The following is a 19,039-nucleotide window of genomic DNA, read 5'->3' on the forward strand; positions in this document are numbered from 1 at the left end:
TGAGGTAGAGAGCGCTCTAGAACAGGTTTTCATCAAGGATTTCTTTGTACAATGCCTTGAAAAAGTATTCATACCCCTTGAAATTTTCCTCATTTTGTCATTTTACAACCTAAAACGTAAATGTATTTTATTGAGATTTTATGTGATAGACCAAAACAGAGTGGCACATAATTGTGAGGTGGTAGAAAAATGATAAATGATTTTCAAAGTTTTTTTTACAAATATATGAAAAGTGTGGCGTGCATTTGTATTTAGACCCCCTAAGTCAATACTTCGTAGAACCACCTTTCGCTGCAAGTCATTTCATGTCTCTACCAGCTTTGCACATCTAGAGAGTGTGATTTTTGCCCATTCTTCTTTGCACAATAGCTCAAACTTTGTCAGATTGGATGGACAGCGTCCGTAAAGAGCAATTTTCAAGTCTTCCCACATATTCAAATTTGGATTTAGGTCTAGGCTTTGATTGGGCCATTCGAACACATGAATAGGCTTTGATCTAAACCATTCCATTGTAGCTCTGGCTGTATGTTTAGGGTCGCTGTTTTGCTGGAAGATGAGCTTCCGCCCCAGTCTCAGGTCTTTGCATACTTGATCAGGTTTTCTTCTAAGGTTACTCTGTATTTGGCTCCATCCATCTTCCCATCAACTCTGACCAGCTTCCCATCAACTCTGACCAGCTTCCCTGTCCCTGCTGAAGAAAAGCATCCCCACAACATGATGCTGTCACCACCATATTTCACGGTTGGGAAAGTGTGTTCAGGGTGATGTGCAGTGTTTGTTTTCCGCCACACATAGCGTTTTGCTTTTAGGCCAAAAAGTTATTCTATTTGACCAGAGCACCACCTTCTACGTTAGCTGTGTCCCCCACATGGCTTCTTGCAAACTGCAAAAAGGACATCTTATGGCTATCTTTCAACAATGACTTTCTTCTTACCACTCTTCCATAAAAAAACAGATTTGTGGAGTGCATGACTACCAGTTGTCCTGTGGACAGATTCTCCCACCTGAGCTGAGTATCTTCAGTTACCATGGGCCTCTTGGCTGCTTCTCTGATTATTGCTCTCCTTACCCGGCCTGTCATTTTAGGCGGACGGCAATGTCTTGGTATGTTTGCATTTGTGCCATACTCTTTCCATTTTCGGATGATGGATTGAACAGTGCTCCATGAGATTTTTTTTATACCCTAACCCTGCTTTAAACTTCTCCACAACTTTATACCTGACCTGTCTGGTGTGTTCCTTGGCCTTCATGATGCTTTTTGTTCACTAAAATACCCTATCCCTGCTTTAAACTTCTCCACAACTTTATACCTGACCTGTCTGGTGTGTTCCTTGGCCTTCATGATGCTCTTTGTTCACTAAGGTTCTTTAATGACCTTCTTCCCAAGCCTTTTCTGACCCCTAAACATTATAATTTTTTTTTTCTTTTAGCAATGACCCTATAGAATAAAATGGTGTGTGTTGCAATTTTTTATGTCACACAGTATTTGCGCAGCGTTTTTTTAAATGCAATTGTTTTTTTTGGGGGGGGGGGGGACGTAAAGTTAGCCCACTTTTTTTGTATGTGAAAGATGTTAGGCCTGGGTAAATAGATACCTAACATGTCACACTTTAAAATTACGCATTCTCGTGGAATGGCGGCAAACTACGGTGCCTAAAATTCTCCATAGGTGACACTTTATATGCCTTTACAGGTTACCAGCTTAGAGTAGCTGGAAGTCTGGTGCTAGAATTATTCCTCTCGCTCTGTTGTTTACGACAATACCTCACGTGTGGTAGGATCACCGTTTAAATGTGTGTGGGAGTAACGTATTTTTTTCACTATTTTTTTTTTTTTTTGTATAAACTTTGCTATCACAAGGGATGAACAACATCCCTTGCGACAGCATGGGTCATGACAGGTCCTCTTTATGGAGAGATTTGGGGTCTATTAGACCCCAAATTTCTCCTCTGGCCCCCTATGCAGTCGATCAGAGCGAGATCGGTCCGATCAGCTGCTTCTTTGGCCGCTGGTGGCCAGGTAAACAAAGGGGCGGAACCGAAAGTGTTGAATAGTTGTCGCTTCAGGTTTCCAGGGTTATAGAGAGGGGAAAGACATCAGTTCCTCTCTGTACCAGGCAGCCATCACCGCTGGCCTCTGCAATGAAATCGGAGAGGTGGCTGGGGCGGGTTTGACCCCCTTCCACCACCCGTAGAAGTGATCAAATGGCTAATTAGCCATCCAGATCACTTCTACCTTCTACAGACATCATCCCAGTACCATTGATTGCAGCTGGCATACGTCCTTGGGTGGGAAATGGTTAACAAACCCCCAAGGGCTTCACAGAACAGCTGTATTTATAGATTAAATTACACACAGGTGGACTCTATTTACTAATTACCGTAGGTGACTTCTGAAGGCAATTGGTTCCACTAGATTCTAGTTATAGTCAGGTTGAAAAAAAAAAGACACAAGTCCTTCTGGCTCAACCAATAAAAAAAAAAGAAAAACACAAATAAAAACCCATACAGTCCCATATACACAATCCTATACCCGCAGTTGATCCAGAAGAAGGCGAAAAAACCCCAGCAAAACATGATTGTTTGCTACAGCAGGGGAAAAAATTCCTACCTGATCCCCTGAGAGGCAACCTGATATTCCCTGGATCAGCGTTATCTTTAAATATGAGTACCCACTTATATTAAGTCCACCCAGGAAAGAGTCCAGGCCTTTTTTAAAGCAATCTAGTGAGCTAGCCAGAACCACCTCTGGAGGGAGTCTATTCCACATTTTCACAGCTTTTACAGTGAAGAAACCTTTCTGTATTTGGAGATGAAATCTGTCTTCCTCTAGACGTAGATAGTGCCCCCTTATCCTCTGTGTTGACCTTAAAGTGAACAACTCAACAACAAGTTGACTTCATGGCCCCCTTATGTATTAATACATGTTGATCATATGCCCCCTCTTCTCAAGAGAGAATAAATTCAGTTCCTCTAATCTTTTCTCATCGCTGAGCTCCTCCATGCCTCTTATCGGTTTGGTTGCCCTTCTTTGCCCTTCTCTGCACTTTCTCGAGTTCCCCGATATCCTTTTTATGAACTGGTGCCAAAAACTGAACTGTATATTTCAGATGAGGTCTTACTAATGATTTGTACAGGGGCAACATTATCTCTCTCTCTGGAGTCCATGCTTCTGTTAATACAAGAAAGGACTTTGCTTGCTTTGGAAACCGCAGCTTGGCATTGCATGCTATTATTAAGCTTATGATCTACCAGAACACCCAGATCCTTCTCCGCTATGGATTCCCCCAGTTTTACTCCGCCTAGTATGTATGATGCATGCATATTCTTAGCCCCCAAGTGCAAAACTTTACATTTATTAACATTAAACCTCATTTGCCACATAGTTGCCCAATGAAACAGTGCATTGAGGTCAGCTTGTAAGTTGGAGACATCCTGTAAAGAAGTTATTCCACTGCAAAGCATGGTGTCATCTGCAAAGACTGAATTGGTAATTTTTAATCCCAGACCCTATATCATTTATAAGGATATTAAAAAGTAAGGGTCCCAACACTGAACCTTGGGGTACGCCACTAATAACCTTGGACCATTCAGAGTTAGAATCATTAACCACTACTCTCTGAATTCTATCTTTTAGCCAATTTTCTATCCATTTGCAAACTGATCTTTCCAAGCCTTTACCTTACACATTAGCAGTGTGTGTGGGGAACTGTGTCAAATGCTTTTGCAAAATCCGAGTATACTACATCCACAGCCACCCCTCTGTCCAAGAAGTTAAACTAACAGGTCTATAGTTATTTGGCAAAGACTTTGATCCCTTTTTAAATATAGGCACCACATTGGCCCTACGCCAATCCAGTGATACTATTCCAGTCCTTAACAAGTCCCTAAAAATTTTAAACAAATGGCGCTTTTCCACTGCATGGTACGGCTCGGTTTGGCGATTTTCCACTGCATGGTACCGCATGGTACGTGTTAGAATGGTTTGGTACAGCGGCGCTTTTCCACTACATGGTAGGGCTCGCTTAAACAGTACCACCTCGGTTGAGATACCTATACCATATCCCACAATCCTTTGCATGCAGCCTTGATTGTCACTACTAACCACTGATTGGTCAGAGAATCGTTGTAATCCCACCCACTTACTACTTTAGTGGAAAAGCAAACTGAGCCGAGCAGAGCCTATACAGTGCTTTTCCACTACGTGGTACGAGTCGGCACGTTTCAGCACTGTATAGGCTCTGCTCGGCTCAGTTTGCTTTTCCACTACGTGGTACGAGTTGGCACGTTTCAGCAAACTGAGCCGAGCTGGGCCAAGCAGTGCCGAGTGGAGCCGAGCCGGTACTTGCAGTGGAAAAGTGCCAAAATGCTTTAAAATAATAGCGCTCAATTCTTTTAGGATGCGTGGGTGGATGCCATCTGGTCCAGGCGCTTTATCCACCCTTATTCTGTCTAAATATTTCTGGACCATATCACTTTTAAGCCATTGTGGATCATTTGGGGATGTGTCAATACCATCCTCATTACGGTCATGAGCTCCCCCATGCTCCTTTGTATACACAGAGCTAAAGGAAGTATTTAATAAATTTGCCTTCTCTTTGTCCCCAGTCAACCACTCCTGATTGTTTTGTAAAGGGCCTACATGCTCAGACCTAACCTTTTTTTACTATTTATTTGAAGAATTTTTTGGGGTTTGTCCTACTATCTTTTGCAATCTGTCGTTCATTTTGAACTTTTGCATCCTTGATTTCCTTTTTACATTCTGTTATATTCTTTATAACAATTAAACAATGATAGTGTTCCTTCATTTATATATTCTTTAAAAGCTCTTTTCTTTTTATTTATAGATTTTTTTTTTTTTTTAACTTTACTGTGAGCCACATAGGTTTCATTTTTAGCCTTTTAAACTTACCCATGGCAATATACTTTGCAGTGAGTTTGCATAAAGTTTTTTTGAAAATTTCCCATTTCTGTTCTGTGCTCATTGATGCCAATATTCCCTCCCAGTCTAAATCCTGGAGAGCAGTCCTCATCCTTGGAAAATTTGCTCTCTTAAGTTAAGTGTTTTTGTATTTCCTGTATGCCACCCAGACAGCTGCTGCAACAATCGGTTTGTATAACCAAAGAATTTCTGCAAGGGGTTAGTTAGGAGTATCAGAGTAAAGGGCGCTGAATACAAATGCATGCAACACTTTTCCATTTTTTCTTTTTTAAACCATTTATCTTCAACTTCACAATTATGTGCCACTTTGTGGTGTTCTATCACATAAAATCCTGAAAAAAAAGAACATTTACGTTTTTGGTTGTATTATGACAACTTGTGGAAAACTTCACGGGGTATGAATTTTTTTTTTTTTCAAGGCATTGCACATTTCTGCACTCATCTTTCTCTCAATTTCTGACTAGTCTCCCAGTTCTTGCCACTGAAAAACATCCCCACAGCATGATGCTGCCACCACCATGCTTCACTGTAGGGATGGTATTGGCCAGGTGATGAGCGGTACCTGGTTTCCTCCAGGAATGATGCTTGCAATTCAGGCCAAAGAGTTGAATATTTGTTTCACTAGAGCAGAGAATTTTGTTTCTTGTGGTCCGAAAGTCTTTTAGGTGCCTTTTGGCAAACTCCAGGTGGACTATCGCGTGCCTTTTACTGAGGAGTGGCTTCCGTCTGGTCACTCTACCATATAGGCCTGATTGGAGCACTACAAAGATGGTTGTTCTTTTGGAAGGTTCTCCTCTCCACAGAGAAATTTTGGAGCTCTGTCAGGGTGACCATCGAGTTCTTGGTCACCTCCCTGACCAAGTCCCTTCTCCCCCGATTGCTCAGATTCACTGAGCAGCCCCCTCTAGGAAGAGTCCCAGTTTATCCAAACTTCTTCCATTTAGAGACGATGGAGGCCACTGTGCTCATCGGGGGGGGGGGGGCTTTATTGCTGAAGAAATGATTCTGTGCTTCGATACAATCCTGTTTTGGAGGTCTACAGACAATTCCTTGGATCTCATGGCTTGTTTTTTGCTCTGACATGCACTGTTAACTGTGGGAACTCTTTAAAGACAGATGTGTGCCTTTCCAAATCATGTCCAATAAACTGAATTTATCACAGGGCACTCCAATCAAGTTGTAGAAACATCTTAAGGATAAGTGGAAACAGGATGTGCCTGAGCTAAATTTTGAGTATCATTGAAAAGGCTGTGAATATTTATGTACATGCATTTTTTTTTGTTTTTAATAAATTTGTAAATATTTCAAACAAACTTCTTTCATGTTGTCGTCATGGAATATTGTTTGTAGAGTTTTGTGAAAATCAGTAAATGTATTCCATTTTGGAATAAGGCTGTAACAGAACAAAATATGGAAAAAGTGAAGCGCTGTGATTAATTTCCGAATGCACTGTATGCTTGCTCTAGGCTCGCTTACTAAGTAAAACGTTCAGGATTTACAATACTGGTTCCTATCACAACAATATACCACCCTCTCATTGAAGATAAAAATAAGGTCCCAGGAGAGCTAAGTGAGCAAAGTTTATGTATGTTTTGTAATTTCTCCAAAGTTACTGATATATTCCAAATTTTTGTAGCATCCTAAGTTAGTATTGACTAGGGATGAGCAAAATTTCTGTCATATACTCTGTATGTGTGTGTGCAGGACTGTTTCTCCTGCAGCTCCCAACTGCTACATCCTCACAGGCTCTGGCTTCTGTCTGACCTGACCTGGACAGTACGGTGCGACATGCACCTCAAAGCTCCCTTCACACACTGACCCCCTCGGGAGGGTGGGGCCACACACCTCTAACTAACCTCTGTCTCTAACATAAACCTAGCACACTCCTGCATCATTTGTGTGCCGGTTTCCTGCAAAATCTGGCCTAAGCCATTTTAAGCAGTGGCATAGGCTTGACCTGCCACATATTACCCCCCCCCCCCCTTTCGCACTGTAGGGAGAAACACACTCTTCACACTGGCACCTCTGTGCCTTTCTACCACCCCCAGGGGTCCAAACCGGTCTGACCTTTTTTAAAGGGGTACTCTACCCACACCTTTTTCTGGGTGTGCTTCCACAAGCACTTCTTCCTAACCCTTGGGGTCCCACTGATCTCGTTACCATCCCCAGGACTATTCTCCCATGAACTGTAGGGTGCCTACTCCAATCACATCTGTCAGGGAACCACCCCCCTCACTACCTGTATCGACCTTAACCAGCACCATCTGTTTTTCAGGTTCGCGAATACCTGGGTGGTTACCCTTGGCAACCCATTTCTCAGAAAACCACAACCCATTTATGTCAATGTCATCAGGAAGTCTTGTCCCATTGCTTGCTAGGACAGTGTCTGAGGAGGGACCACATACAGGCAAGCACTTACTCCCTATGGGACCTTCCCAAATTTTCACATCGCCCCTTGTTGTCCAACACTCCAATATCGACTGTCCTACCAACAAACATTTTCACCACATTTTTTTCACAGCAATCTCTTTAACCATTTCTGTTACCTTCGGTATTTTCAATACCTCTGACCTGTCCAACAGTGCTCCAGAGTGCTTCTCATGCACAACATCATTATGAAGCAATCAAGCACACTGTGAGACAACTTTCCACATTAACACCAAACATTGCATCATATAACTCCAATATTGGCTATCTTTGCCCAGTACAGCCTGTCATATCCAGCTCCAATTAGCAGTACTCCAAGGTACAAGTTCTCTTGACCCAGGAGAGGACAGCAAGATATACACTAGCTGTATACTCCATGACCCTAACATTTCTGTGAGCATGTCTGTCATCACAAGACACACTACATCATCAACTCCTTTACGCTTTGTGGGCAAAATTTCTGCTGTGCGTTCACGCCCCCTCAGACCATCTGTCATGAGAGGGTTAATCTCTGCACCAGCCAATGTGCCCTGGTTTATAGGCTGTTCAGCAGACCCTTCTCCTGGCACAGCAGAAATAGTGTCCACCTTATTTTTACACCACACTTCGACCAGTAACGCAAGTACTTCCTTGCTCCACGCATCCCAGTCTGTTTTAACTACTTGAAGACCAGGCTTTTTCTGGCACTTTTTGTTTTTCAAGTTTAAATCTGTATTTTTTGCTAGAAAATTTCTTGTAACCCCCAAACATTATACATTGTTTTTCTTTTTTTTTAGTAGACACCCTAGGGCAGTTTTTCTCCACTCCGGTTCTCAGGGCACACTAACAGGCCAGGTTTGAAAGAAAAATCGAAATACATCACAGGTGATATCATTTGCTTCTCAGTGACTGCAGTATTCTAGTTTGCATCTCCCAAGGTAATACCTAAAATCTGGCCTGTTAGTGTGCCCTGAGGACCAGAGTTGAGAAACGCTGCCCTAGGGAATAAAATGGCGACCGTTGCAATTTTTTAATGTCACATGGTATTTGTGCAGCCGTTTTTTCAAATTATTTTTTAATGCATTTTATTAAATTAAAAAAACGAGACAATAAATACGCTCAAGTTTGTAAAATATGAAAGATGTTACGCCGAGTAAATAGATACCCAACATGTCGCAATTTAAAATTATGCACACTCTTGGAATGGCGACAAACTATAGTACTTAAAAATCTCCTTAGGCGATGCTTTAAAAAATTTTGAAGGTTACCTGTTTAGATTTATAGAGAAGGTCTGGCGCTAGAATTATTGCTCTCACTCTAACGTGTGTGGTGTGAATACCATTTACATAAGCGTGCACGACCTACGTATGCGTTCGCCTCTGCACGCAAGCATAGCGGAATGGGGTGCTTTAAATTTTGGGTTATCTTATTTTTTTATTTTTACAGTGGCCTTTTAATTTTTTTTAATCATTTTTATTCCTATTACAAGGAATATAAACATCCCTTGTAATCTAAGGCTGACAGGTCCACTTTGTGGAGAGATCTGGGGTCAAAAGGACCTCAAATCTCTCCTTTACCTTTAAAAGCAAAAGCTAAAAAAAAAAAAAGTTTACTTCCACCCTAGACCAGAAGTAATGTCATGGCATTGTTTAGGTCCTCCAAAGTCAGAGGCGAACAAAGAAAATCTAGTCTTTTATCGCCTCCGTGACCAGCCGGCTGCACCGTCGGATCGTTTCTCAGGCGTGCCAGTAAAAACAGTAAGCCCGAGAGACACTGGCTTCTGAAAGCGTTCTAGGGGCCCTTTCATGAGAGAGCCAGCCGCCAAAAAAAATACCAGGGCTATGGCTGATGGCTTTAGCCATAACCTTGGTAAACCACTTGCAAACCACAACGTGTATACATACGTTTTGTAATCGGCAAGTGGTTAAGATCACATTGCATTAACTCATCCTCAGATGACATTGGTTGCAGTATCACTGTTTCACCACCGTGCACTGGCAGTATTTCGTGCATTACATACACATTTGCATTTTCAGCAGGCTGTATTAATTCACTATTTACCTGAACATTGTTAACCTTATTATTAAGCAAAACATTATACTCAGTTTTACCCCATGTTTCCCCACTATACAGGGTACTCCACAGCAGCAAGTCCTTCTTGGAAGTGGATCTCCTCACTGAACTTCCAACCACCTCACCAGTATTAAATTCAAAAACAGTCCCTTTCAAATTTTTATCAGGAACAGTCTTACCATTCCATTTGGCGTTTCTCCGGGTGTATCTCCCCGTGCAGCTACCGAAAGAAAACACAGACATCCTGCTAGGTGTCACAAGTTTTCGGATATCCCAGCCCTCTCTGTGGGGATGATGAGCCATCTCTTTGCTGCAGCTCCACCACCCAGATGAAACTTCCTCTTGTTGCCATGGGAGACCACACACTCCCAGCAGAGCTTTCCCAGCTCTCTCCAGACCAGATTGCTGCTTTGTTACCTATCATAGTTATCCTTGTCACGGCCCATCAATAGTACACTTCCAGGAACTTCTCTGGCAGGAAAGGCTGTAGCACCTCAGTCCAGCGGCCTCTGGGCCACGCTTTAAAAGAAGCCATATTCTAAGATTCAGCCAGGAAGTTCTCAATATGATCAGCATCTAACATAGGCTGTATGAAGTCAACCTCACAAACCACTGCTTCATTGCCATGGGCAACATCACCCATCTTTGCAGTCATGGACACACTGTTCTCCAGAAAAAAAAGTTTGGAGTACTGTCTCGTTAAGGCTGCAAGACAATACACCTGTAGCTAATCACACAGCAAAGCATAGCCTGTCTCTGGCAACTCATGGTTTTAGGCATGCAAGGGTCCGGATTTCCACCTTTTCTTTGCCCCCCGGCATTCCTCCACCAATTTGTGACACATTAGGTAATTTGTAGCTCCTTGGTAGTGCTAAACAAAAAGTTTACTCCATGCCAGAAATAGGTTTTAGGGCGTTGTCTGCTCACTTTCATTTAAAACAAAGCAAAAAGTTCACACTTGAATAGTTTCCCACGCAAGGGGTTCTCACCATTAATGCAACAAAACCTAGAATTCAGCCTCGTGGCTCTCTTTGCAGCTTCACTGCTCAGGCCAAATGCCTCGGTCCTCCGGACGGTCACCCAGCCCCAATACTTATGCACAAAATGCTGTTCCTTTGTCAGCTTGACTGTTTCTCCTGCAGCTCCCAGCTGCTACATCCTCACAGGCTCGGGCCAATGTCTGTCATGACCTGGACAGTATGGTGCAACATGCACCTCACAGCTCCCTTTTATACACTGACCCCCTCGGGAGTGTGGGGCCACTGACCTCTAACTCTATCTCTACGCCCGGCACATACCTGCATCATTAGTGTGCCTGTGTACTGCAAAATGTGGCCTAGACCTAGCTGCTGGACTGCTTTACAAGCAGTCCACAGCTTGCTCGGGTTTTCTCGTCCCACTGGGAGACCCGAGCAACCAGCTGGCATGTCCACCGGCTGTTCGGACAGCTGTACAAAGCCGGGATCGGCTTTGATCGGCTCTCCGCTATGGTAACCTGGAAAGTAATGACGTGACATCACTTTCAGTTTATATGAATACCAACGGCTCCTTTTTAAAAAATTTAATGCATTCTAAAAACATGGATCTTGGTGTTTTTAATGCTTTTAAGGGAAGAGATCTTGGATCTCTCCATAAAGTCAATTGCTGTCACGAGAATGTTTGAGTGAGCAGAGAAAAAAAATTAAAGCAGCAGTGTAAAAATAAATTAATAATTAAAAAAAAGATTAAGTGCCCCCGTCCTCATGCACAAAGGGAACGCACATGTCCGTCCCACATGCACGCAAACAGCGATCGTTCCACACATGTGAGTTATCACCGTGAACATCAGCTCATGGGCAGTAATTCTAGCACCAGACCTGTACTAAATCTAAAGTGGTAACCTGTAAAGGCTTTTAAAGCCTCACCTTTGGATAGTAAAATGTACTCAGTTTGTTGCTGTTTCACGGGCGTGTACAATTTTAAAGCGTGACATGTTAAGTGTCTATTTACTCGGCATAGCAACATCTTTTATATTTAAAAAATGTGTTTTTATTAAAATTCAAAAGTGTATTTTTTCCCAAAAAATGCTGTTTGAAAAACTGCGTGACATTGCAAATTATCTAGGGCTTTTGCCTTAAAAAAATATTTAATGTTTGGGGGTTCTAAGTAATTTTCTATCAAAAAATACTGATTGTTACATGTAAACAAAAAGTGCCAGAAAAGGCCCGATCTAGAAGTGGATATAATTGCAACTGTTTTAATTTCACTGGTCCTGTAAAACTGTGGTCCTCCAACTCCGGTCCTCAGGGCCCACTAACAGGCCAGATTTTAGGTATTACCTTGGGGAGATGCAGACTAGAGTACTGCAATCACTGAGCAGCAAATGATATCACCTGGGATGTATTTCAGTTATCTTGCAAACCTGGCCTGTCAGTGGGCCCTGTAGGCCAGGGTTGAGGACCACTGCTGTAAAATACTTCAAACTTTTATCATGAATGAAGATTTGGTCGATGTTATAATAATCTAAATTGAATGCTATCTAAACCCAAAAGCAAAACATGACTGCTTACCAGCCACCAGTAGGATGTGGTGGTTTCATTTGTTGTCGTTGGTATTTTTTGTTTTTAACTTTCTTTATGTTCTTCTGATGACCCTGCCCTTTCCTAGGGCAATGACACTCATGCACACTACTGTATCTATGGAGGAGCAATGTTATTACCTTTTTATCACCTGATCTCCTTATTTAGACTGCAAGCACCTCTCACTTCCGTTATATTTGAAGGAGGGGGGTGTCTTGTAGTTCACTGATTACATCTGGGAAATCTGATAAAAATTTCTTGAAATTTTAGTTCAGTACAACAGAAGTAACAAGGACTCAAGATTTCTGACAGGGTCAATATGTATTTTTCTGCACTTGCAAAGAATGTATTGGCCTGAAAAAAAAGCAAACTATGCAGCCACCACATCTAAGGACCTGGTAAGCTGCAATATGCAAAAATGTTGTTCTTGAGTTTAGATAAAATTTAAGTTTTTAGCGTTGCCATCTATACTCCTTTGTTAGAAGACTACTTCACTAGACCAGTAACTCATTTGTAATGCCCTTCCTTTTATCTTCAGGTATGGCTTTCCCAACGAAAGGCTAAGAATTCAAGAAAATCTCAAATGACCCTTCATTGATTACAATAATTTTTATTTTAGCATCAGTTTCGAAAAGAGAATATTTGTGAAACTTTGCCTAGCAGTCAGTGACTTACTTGCACTTATTATTATTATTTTTTTTTTTTTTTTGCACATAGATAAAATCCTTTATGTTGATCAATATTTGATTTAGTCTATACATTTAAGTAGCAGTGAGTGAGTGTATAGTAGAATACTGACTGCTAAGCTTTCTCGTTTGCACGCTTTACTAATCACTTAATTCATGTGGTTTCTACTTCTTGACTTTAGATATTAAGATTCAAAATAATTTAAACATATAAAACTGGATTATTTTTATTATAATGGATGTCAGTATTAAAGTATGATAAAACTGCTCATCGGCTGCAGGTAAAGCACTTCAGTGATTATGTGAATAGTAAAGCTTCATTTTTCTTGGGTCTAACAGATTTCAAAAGATACTGCTGTTCAGTGGTAAATGAATGCATTATGATGCCCTTTAGTGTTACAGGTGCTTGCACATATCAACTGAACTCACAGGGCGGAATAGGTTAAGGCCAGATATACAACATTAAATGCAATATTAATCGGCACGCGTTTCATTCACATACTGTAGCAAAGACTCCAAACTACTGTGCCTTAACTTGTTGCTTTCTAAGCCTAAATGTTTTTACAGCAAATCTCCATGTAAAACCTTTTTGATGAAACCTGCTGTTTATGTTGTTTGTTTTATTGAATGTTCTGTTTTCTAACTTTGTCTTGGTAATTACAATTTAACTAGGTGCGGTGGCAACTAAAGTGCGAAGGCATGATATGCGGGTCCATCCTTACCAAAGGATTGTGACCGCAGACAGAGGTTAGTTTAGCTGTGTAGTTTTTGCTTTGACAAAATGCTATTTCAGTTAACTTTACAACACCACACATAATTTGCACCCCAACTATACCGAGCAGACACTGAGGGATGGGTTTTTGTGACATATTATCCTTAATTTCTGTTTCCAGTTTGCTTTTGTTCTTGATGACTATACAGCAGGTGCTTTTACAAAAATAGAAGATACTGCTAACTGTTGGTATGCAGGATTTGTATGGTGTTGCAAAGCAATGATGACGGCCTAACTGTAAAGGTAGTTGATGCATTTATTTGGGCTGAACAAATAGAGACTTCATATCTGAAAAGAATGCCTACTGAGTAGTCTTCCAGATAACTTAAACTTAAAGTGATGGCTTAAAATTAAACTAAAAGGAAGACCATTTAAAAGGGTTTTACATTTTTAACCACTTCTGGACCCGAAGGTTTTTACCCCCTTAATGACCAGGCAATTTTTTTGCGATACGGCACTGCGTTATTTTAACTGACAATTGCACGGGTGTGGGATACTGTACCGAAAAGAGTTTGTCCTTTCCCCCACAAATAGGGCTTTCTTTTTGTGGTATTTGATCACCTCTGCAGTTTTTATTTTGTGCGATATAAACAAAAAAAGAGCGACAATTTCAAAACACTGTAAATAAAAAAACACAGCCAATAAAAAAATGTAAAGAATCACTTTTTTTTCATCAGTTTAGGCCAATATGTATTCTGCTACATATTTTTTGTAAAAAAAAATCCTAATAAGTTTGTATTGTTTGGTTTGCGCAAAAGTTATAGCGTCTACAAACAATGCAATATTTTTATGGAATTTTTATTTATTTTTTTTACTAATAATGGCGGCAATCAGCGATTTTTAGCAGGGCAGCGACATTGCGACAGACAAAACGTCTTTACATAGGCAGATCGCCGTTCCACTCCTCAACGCAATGATCGCGGGTGGCTGGCGGACATTTGGTCCGCCGGACCCGTTGATTGACATCTCTGCTAGCCAATCACGGTGCGATCACGCCTCCAGCAGTGCAAGTTACGTTGTTTCACGCAATAGCGCCACTTTGCGGCAGTATATACATGGCAGCTGGTCGGCAAGTAGTTAAAGTTGCAAGTGGACCTACCCTAAACAGAAAATGTGGCATATCAGCTACATGTAGTCAGTGGAATGTCTGATATACTGTATGCTGAGATTTACTAGCAAAGGCTTAGTTAAAGTGGGAATCCTTTTGTTATGACATTGAAGCATAAATGTAGTTGTATGAGGTGTACTTTCAGACATTATTGTTTTGGATACGTCAACTTTAAATGCTTCACCTTTTCTAAAGTGCTTTGCACAGGTACATTTTTAACCTCTCCTCTAAACTATTACCCAGTACAACTTAAGCATTATAAAGGAAGTGGTTTTTTGTTTTTTCTTTCACTTAAAAACGTGTATTACAAATTAACACACATAAAATAACAAGATTTAAGTTTCAAATAATATATTGAAATGTATAACCCCTATACAAGAAATTGGTTATTTCGTTGTATAAATAGGTCATTTGAAGAGCTTATTGATGGAAGAATTGCTTTGTGTGCAGCCTTTTCAGTTCTGAAATGTTCTTAAATTCAGCCCTATGCAAAAAGCTGCTTTTATAATTACGCGTTCTTAATTATTGAAGGGCAGCCAAGTGAATGGTTTCTCATTATATGTATGTTAAAGTATCCGGTTTAATTGTTGTAACAAACCGACTGAAATACATGTTATAATCTGTAAATGATTTTGCACAGTTATTAAACCTGTGTGTACTGTGTATAGCCAGGGACTTTGCAGAGGATATATCGCAGGTATGCCAGTACATTTTGCCACCTGATCTTGCAGTAATACTGCATGTATTTAACCTTGTAACAACATTTAATGGATCTTTTAATCCAGTTATAAATAGTACATTTCATTAATGTACAATAAAATATATAGGTATACATGTCATTTGACTGTATAAAGGCATTGTGGTAGTAATAAACCACATTTTATATTTATTTAGGTTCCTTCTGCTTAATCATAAGCAAAATATTCAACAATTCCCAGTTCTTACTAAGAACTAAAGGGAAAAAAACGTTAATTTCATCGTTCCAACATGACACTGAAATACTGGAAGGGAGATTTAGTAATATGACTGAGTCAAGGACGTGTGTGTTTTAGTTTTCCCTTTTTAAAGCTGACCAATAGCTTTATGTCTTTAAGACAAAGCTATATTTGAATCTACTGGATTTCATTTTACGAAATGCCACAAGTCTGACTTTGCACTGATTTTTTTTTTTTTTCTCGTTGACATCTCCTCTGCTTTAGTCATTATGGCAACAGTACAAAATAAAGCAAATTGAACCTCATAATATATAGTAAAGCTGTTGAAAGAGTCTTAAAAAAATACTACTGTTAAGTGGACCAAGTTTTGTGAAGGAGAATGTGAGTTACTAAGGAAGGAAGAGCTCAAACACTGAGAATGTTAACTTTCCACTTGAACTTTTATGTTTTACTGTATTTTTTTTTTTTTAAAGAAAATAGTATTTACAGATGGCGTAAGAAATATAAAAATATAATGCAGGAATGTATATGAAATGACAGATTTTATTGTATTTGCAGAGTATTAGCTTTGAAAATAAAGAGGGCTGTTTGTAGTTATAAATGCTTTATTAGTGTATTAGATTTTTTTTATGTACTTCAATTTTTTGAGTCTAGAAATATATATTAAAGAAAAAGCCAGGACTTTTACAGTGTTTACATACAAAATGCATTTTATATGTGTCCTATATGTGTAAATTAGTATTTCAACTGGAAATGCTGCCAGTAGCAATAGCATTATAGCTGTTCCTGGTTCAGATGATGATGCCTACTGTGCTAGACCAGAGTTTTATTGCTTTGTATTATGAGGCCAAGGTATTTTGTGTTTTGTAAATAGAAAATGAGCAATAAACATTTATTGAACAAAAAAACTTTGTTTGGCCCATAGTTTATGTTAAAATGTTTACTTTTCCTTTTTATTAAAAAGAAAAAAAAAAAAAAACTTTAGATTCATTGCTCTTAACAAGTTAATAATCACATCATCATTAATAATAGATGCTTTAATGCTTGCACCTGTGGGAAGTACTAATGCTTAATAGCAGTCAGATACTGATTGTGTGCACTGACTGTCTCGAAATTTCTATCTAAGTTTCAAGCTGATTGATCATTTTTTTTCTCCAATTTCCGACTGCTACTAACCATTAGCCCTTAGTTTTATTTCCATTTTTTTCTTCTTGTTAACCAGTTTTATGGGCGTGGGCTCCTTCTTCACACATTCGAATCATGATACCTGGTGTCATGATTTTGTTGCATTCTGTAGATTGTGTCAATCAGTATGTCAGTATTAAACATGCTTGTTTTTTTTTTTTTTTTATTAGTTGTGATTAGTTTTTTCATGTTGTCATTAAACAGTCACTAGCTGAAACTAATCTCTTCTCTATCTTTCTTTCTTTTTTTGTTTTTGTTTTTTATTTTTTTGTTTCTAACCACCCAGCCGCCACCGGCAACTAACCTATGACCTTCTGACCTCTGAATTCTTCACCCAATGATGACCTGACCATGCCTGCCTGCTGATCAGTTAACTGGTAATCGCCTCTGCTTGTCTGTCTTCGGTGCAGCGAGCTGAGGCATTTGTCCGTTCGTCTTACCATCTAACAAGACACACAGAGAAATAGTTTTCTTCCAACTCCTTTTTTTGTTTGTTTTTTGTTTTCATCCCCTGATTGGGTGAAAGTGATTCTAGAACCTGCACTGAATAATAGAAAAGCAATAAGGTCCATTTCAGCCCTCCGCACTGATCATATTTTAGTGTCCTAACCAAACGAACGGTCTAAAAGCTTCACCTAGAGTACTGGCAAGACATCTGATCCTCAACTACCAATGACAGAGGCAGTTACTGTGAGAAACTTTTAGGGAACTTTATTTTGTCTTTTCACTTGTATTGTGAAGTAAGAAGCTGAATGTACTGTGTTGTGATGATGCATCATGCATGAACCTAATTGGTCAGGGATTTCACTGGTGAAGTTAATTACATATTTAAGAAAATGAAAATATAAATTAGTATTTAGTCACTACAGTGCCCTCCCAGGGTCAAAACATTGCAATCTGTTCTCTTTGTAATATTGCCTGCCAAATTTGTTACATTGATAAGGGTGCCATGAAAAAATTATAACATTTTTAACCTTTAAAAATTATACTGCAACACTGGTATACAAAACCAACTATTGTGATGCAATTAGCAAAGCATTACTTTTAAAAAGCCTCATGTAATATTACATTGGTATATAAGGTACATGCATTATGTATCACGTTACTGGGCAAACTGTTCAAGTATTTGTTTTTAGACCTCCCTGTATAGAAACAAACATTAAGGATGTAAAAGCCATGCTTGCCTATTGCTATATAATTGTAATGAAATTGTAGATATAAGTGTAGTGCATTGAAAAAAATGAACAAAATTAGATACTTTTACTATACAAGGGTGCTGGTGCAGAAAAAATATATTTTTGGAAATGTAGCATTTTATACTTTCAAGTGTTATAAAAAAAATAGGAAAAACAAAAAAACAAAAAAGAAAACCCTTTATTGCATTGAATGATTTTTGGTGGTAGTCAAGGAATAAGACCAAAAAGAGCCTTTTGTCTTTTTTTTTTTTTTTTTTTTTTTCTCCAACTTTTTGTTCTTTTTATTTTCAGCATTGGTATAAGTTGATTGAAACAAGTGCCTTATTTTTCTCCATGATCATTTAGTCCAGTGTCTTGTATTTTTTTCTTTTCTTTTTTTATTTAATTCAGGGTCAAGGGGGTCTGTAGTTTTTTGCCAAACAAGTTTTAAGAGGCCACATCTAATTGGTGTGCACTTTGAGACATTCTAAAGTTTTTAATCTTGCAAGTCAGTCGCCCAGTATAGTATGTATTAAATATAAAGACAGTCTGTAACAGATACTGTGCTTTGCCAATATATTTTTAAGTAGCTATTTTTATTTTCAACTTTAGGCATCAAATTTTGTATTAAAATATGTCAACATATTCGGATCGATTTTATAATTTAAGTTTCAATAGTTTAACCATGCATGGCACTTGAATGCCATTTAAAGAAAAAAAAATAATAATAATTTGGTAAACACCCAGCACATTTCCATCACCTTATCAACTTTTATGTTTATTCTGTTTCTTATGGAAACTTTGGTAAAGGTCAAGCAGTAAATCTAAAATGTTTAGATTTCAAAACCGCTTTGTGGTGACCTCATGCTATTTTGTCACACTGAAGCAAATTAATAGTTATAATTTACTATGCAACAGACATTCATTCTATTCAGAAGCTAGCTTTTATTTAACTTGCCACCAGCTTTTGTCTTCCTGGTCATTTTTAGTCTATATTGTTTTGTTGAATTAAATCAAATTTCATCCCTTTGCTGGGAACTGTTTGAACAATTTTGCGACACTTGCGCATTTAGAGAGATCAACTAGTTTTAAAATCAGTATTTGATCCAGTTTCATCTCAAGCTGCAATAAACCTGGATATTTTTTGTCATTTTAATTTTTTTTTTTTTAATGGTGGATAATGTGTAAGTCTATTAAATA

The 19,039-nt window shown here is 39.1% G+C and overlaps 1 protein-coding gene across 11 annotated transcripts in view; it reads left to right on the top strand.

The window, feature by feature from the left end:
* QKI (QKI, KH domain containing RNA binding) overlaps positions 1 to 18,087 on the top strand; it is a 260,193-nt gene extending 242,106 nt beyond the window's left edge. For 5 of the 11 annotated variants that reach the window (XM_082251334.1, XM_082251337.1, XM_082251338.1 and 2 more), the window contains 3 exons: positions 7,217 to 7,348; positions 13,337 to 13,411; positions 16,951 to 18,087. In XM_082251334.1, coding sequence (XP_082107460.1) covers positions 7,217 to 7,348; positions 13,337 to 13,411; positions 16,951 to 16,967 — 224 coding nt within the window. In that variant the 3' untranslated portion in view covers positions 16,968 to 18,087. Of the gene's footprint in view, positions 1 to 7,216; positions 7,349 to 12,516; positions 13,542 to 16,950 lie in introns of those variants that run through there. The other 6 variants (XM_082251342.1, XM_082251343.1, XM_082251336.1 and 3 more) reach the window with 4 other exon arrangements.
* The last annotated feature ends 952 nt before the right edge of the window (positions 18,088 to 19,039 follow it).

This window comes from Pelophylax lessonae, assembly GCF_965119305.1.
Source record: "Pelophylax lessonae genome assembly, chromosome: 3".
NCBI classification, from domain to species: Eukaryota; Metazoa; Chordata; class Amphibia; order Anura; family Ranidae; genus Pelophylax; species Pelophylax lessonae.